General features: G+C 46.9%; 1 protein-coding gene across 3 annotated transcripts in view; it reads right to left on the bottom strand.

Annotated features, from left to right (window-relative positions):
- Nucleotides 1-3,019, bottom strand: part of Exo1 (exonuclease 1) — a 26,025-nt gene extending 23,006 nt beyond the window's left edge. The window contains exons 1-3 of one of the 3 annotated variants that reach the window (XM_031390532.1): nucleotides 2,806-3,019; nucleotides 2,302-2,521; nucleotides 667-844 (exon numbers count right to left, since the gene is read on the bottom strand). In XM_031390532.1, coding sequence (XP_031246392.1) covers nucleotides 667-827 — 161 coding nt within the window. In that variant the 5' untranslated portion in view covers nucleotides 828-844; nucleotides 2,302-2,521; nucleotides 2,806-3,019. Of the gene's footprint in view, nucleotides 1-666; nucleotides 845-2,301; nucleotides 2,635-2,805 lie in introns of those variants that run through there. The other 2 variants (XM_031390552.1, XM_031390542.1) reach the window with 2 other exon arrangements.
- Between the last annotated feature and the right edge of the window lie 1,097 nt (nucleotides 3,020-4,116).

Raw genomic sequence — 4,116 nt, 5'->3', positions numbered from 1 at the left:
AAAAAAAAAAAAGTACATCCCAAACTAGAAACTAAATTTTCTTGGTTAAGGAATTATTCAAATACAGCCAGTTGTGGTTTGAATGAGAATGGTCCTCATGGCTAATATATCTGAATGCTTGGCCCCCAGTTGGTAGAACTATTTGGGAAGGATCTGGGGGCAGGTCATTGGGAGCAGGCTTTGAGGACATAAGAGCTCGCACCACAGTCATTCTGTTAGCTCTCTCTGCCTCATGCTTGGAGCTCAAGATTTAAGCTCTTAGCTACTACTCCAGCACCACGCTCACCCCGCTGCCTGCCTTCAGCCGTAGTAGAATGATGTGCTTTTTGTTTTTGAGACAGCCCAGGTACTTCAGGCTGGCCCGGAATTTGTTATAGCTAAGGATGACCTTGGACCTCTGCGTCTCTTCCTGGAGGAGTCCTCCCACTGTGCCACCAATGCCCGGCTTCCTGTGATGCTAGGGACTGAGCCCAGGGTTCCATGCACGCTAAGCAAGCCCTTCTAGGAACTGTGCTATACCCACAGCTTCTCAACCTTTTCTTTATTATCAACCATCTTTGTTTCTCCAGGCAGTGTTTCAATAGAGAACGTCATTTAGTAAGGGCATGTATTTAGAGCATTGCTAGACTTCCTTCTAGTTCCTAAACGAACACATTTCAAACTTACCTATCTGTTGGTTCCCCTTTGGCTAGCTTCTCAGCACAAGCGATGGCTCCTTTGTGGAGCCAGCAGTAGGTATCCACAGCTACCGCCTGTCCTCGGTACTTCTTCACATTGACAGGCTCAGAGGCTTCTTTGATGAACTGAAGTAAGCCTTGAATCCCCATAGTGAGTGCCGAGTTAACTACATGATACAGAAGGAAAAGCAGCAACATTAAAGCAAGGCTTGCTTACCTAAAAGCTTTAGAAATTCAGCCTGGAGGTTAGCACCGGAAGTAGTATTCAGCTAATGACTGGCCTTCTCCCTGGAAGTGTTCCTTGTGGTTATTTTTTTCCAAAATGCTTTCACACTCACAATCCGAACACGGGCTCTCAACTCTTAACTGTCCTAGGTACTTGGAATTAGGCATTAAAACTCTGAGTCTCTCCTTTCAAAAAAAAAAAAAAAAATGCTACGGTCTCATGTTTACTGCTATATTAAAGGGGCACGTCCAAAATTCAGTGTAGAAACTCCCAAGTTTGGAGAAAGACAGACATTTCAACTGCAAAGTAATCAGACTTTCAGGGAACAGATCTGTGCTTTTATATGTCAGCAATCCCACACCATCAGAATGGTTTATTCCAAGCAATACTCTGGTAATTAGCCATGGTGGTCTCTAGGGGTAATTTCATCACACTCACTGAAGGCTGTACAAAAGCCACATTGAAACCATGTTTGCTGTGCAAAACAGCTTCAAGAAACAAACACTTATAATTCTCATTCCTTTCTAGCTCCTTACATGGAAGTCCTGGAGATGCTAGCCCCTTCAAAGCAACCAACCTCCACACTCCAACCCCAGCAAGCTGCCTGCCATTTCCCAGTACAGGTATTACTATCTAAGATCAGGTTTTTATTTGCTTTGGGGAGTGTGTGCATTCAATGAATGTGTGGTTCATGCATGTAGAGACCAGAGTGTGATGGGTGTCTTCCTCTATTGCTACCTGTCTATCACCTCGTGAAGGTGTTACTGAACCAGCTAGGCCCAGTGAGTTCTGGGGATCCACCATCTCTGCCTCCCAACCGCTGGGGTTATCAGCAGGCTCAGGCATATGGGGTTTTAATGGTGGTGGTGGGGATTCTAACTTAGGTCCTCATGCTTTCGAGAGCAAAGGCTCTTACCCACTGCAATTTATGATGCATGTGTGATGGGAGTTTGAACTGGAGCATGTGAAAGGCTTGTATGAGACTGTCTTTTAGTTGTTTGAGCTGCCTATGCCAGGGTAGTTAGGTCTTAAACTGGGCTTCCTGGAATTTTCCACTCTTAGCTTCCCCTCTCTCAGCAGTGGGGTCACAGGGGCAGGCATCTTATTCAACAGACCCAAGATCATGTTCTTAAATACTATGGGATAAGTAAGTAGCCAAAGGTGCTCTGTTGACACCATAGGAATGCTCTCATTTCTATTGCTAAGGCAATGCTCTTAGCTAGCAGTCCTGACACTTGAGAGGTTCATTTACCTTTACCTTTAACACCATGCCCATTAACTAGGATTCCCTAGACGGGCCGTGAATTCTTAATTTTAAACATCAGGCAATTTGGGTGCAGGTGGGTCTGTAAAAGACAACGTCCCCAAAACGAAGAAAAAAAAAAAGGAAATAATTACATTTCGTGAAATTTCCGTTAAGTTTCTTCTAGGCCAAGTAAATCTCTAAGAAATATTTCCTCTTTAGTGTAGGAGTGTCTGAGCGCCATGTGGCGCATCAACGCCAGAAGGTCGCCGGTGGCGCCCGACGTAACAGCAGCAGCGGCTTCACCTTAGTCCTGTCTCCCGAATGAACAGGCATGGCACGCAAGCCCATTCCAGGCGCCGTGGCTCCTCAAAGCTGCATAGGAAAGGACACAGACAAACGGGAACCCGTCGCTAGATACGAGTGGAGGTTAAGGGTACGCGTCAGCCCGCCTCTGCGGAAAGCGGGAGACCCGGAGGCCAAGGCGGCTGCCTACGGACGTCCACCGCGCGCTCCACACTCCCGCTTACTTCCCGGAGATCCGGGTCTCGCGCCGAGGGGCAGAAGACACGTCGATCGGAGCCGTGGGGACCCCGCTTTCCTCCACACTACCAGCCCCTCTAGGGACCACCCCGCCGCCCATACCGGGGCTCGCTCACCTGGGGCTCAGAACACCCGCGAGCTGCTGCCGCTGCTGCTTCTGCAAGCGCAGCCATGGACCTTTCAATTTGCGCGGGATCGGGAGGCCCCGCCCAGCGGACATGACGTCCACGGGCGTCCTGAGCCGCAGCCTCCACCTCCCGCTTTCTATGACCCGACTTTCCTCTTATCCGAGTCTTGAGCCCTTCCTTGCAAGCAAGGTAGGAACCCCGCCGCCAATAGCCGATGCCAGCTAGAATCAAAAGGTCGGCTTGTCCGTGAGGGAAGAGGGGTGGTGGGGAGGGAGGTGGAGGGAGAGACCCTCGCCCCGGAAGTTGCGTTCTCGTCGGGGCTGCTGGGAGTTGTAGTTCTCCCTTGCCCAAGCCGTGGGATCCAGGTACACGCAAGCTAAAGAACTCCCAACTTGGGATCAAACTTGTTTTGTTATTTTAATCCTAGAAAAAGAGGCCAGCTCACAGTTGCTTAGTTCCAGGCCAACCCCACAGTCTTTCGTCTCCGAAACACCCTAACCTCTATACAAATTGAAGTTGAGTTTTCTACAAGGCAATATTTCTATATTGCAATAGTAATTGATTATAGTCTGCAATAGTATGATTATAGTAGTGTGTGTACATTCATACACACATTCTCTCTCTCTCTCTCTCTATCTATCTATCTATATACACATATATACATACATATGTAAAATTTAACATTTATATTTAAAATATGCATATGTATGTGCATGAAAAAAGGAAAAAATCTGAGTTAAGAATGGAAATATTAGGCCTGAGAGATGACTGAACAGTTTATAACTGGCTGCTTTTCCAGAGTACCTGAGTTCAGTTCTCAGAATCCACATGGTGACTCACAACTGTTTATAACTTCAGTTCCCAGGGGGTCTGATGCCTCTTCTGGTCCACCAGGCACCAGACATCCATGAGGTTTATAGGCATACACGCAGGCAAAAAAAAAAAAAAAAAAAACAAAAAAAACAAAAAAAACCAAACAAACAAAAAAAAAAAACATGTACACAAAATAATAATTTAAAGAAAGGATATCCGGTGGCTGGAGAAATGTCTCAGTAGTTAAGGAGAACTTAAATTTGATTCCAGCACCAGCAGTGGATGGCTCACAACCACCTATAACTCCTGCTCCAGGGGGTCTGACTCTTTTGGCCTCTGTGGACACCCACGCACACTCCCTCTCTCACACACAAACACACACACACTTAAAAATAGAATAATTTATTATAGAAAGCCTGACAGGCTTGGAGCTCTAGCGCTGAGGAGACTTAGGCAGCAGCAGCATGAATTTGAGGTCCTCCTGAG

This window comes from Mastomys coucha, unplaced genomic scaffold (assembly GCF_008632895.1).
Source record: "Mastomys coucha isolate ucsf_1 unplaced genomic scaffold, UCSF_Mcou_1 pScaffold1, whole genome shotgun sequence".
In the NCBI taxonomy this organism is placed as follows: Eukaryota; Metazoa; Chordata; class Mammalia; order Rodentia; family Muridae; genus Mastomys; species Mastomys coucha.
This window is presented reverse-complemented; position numbering and strand designations above follow the sequence as displayed.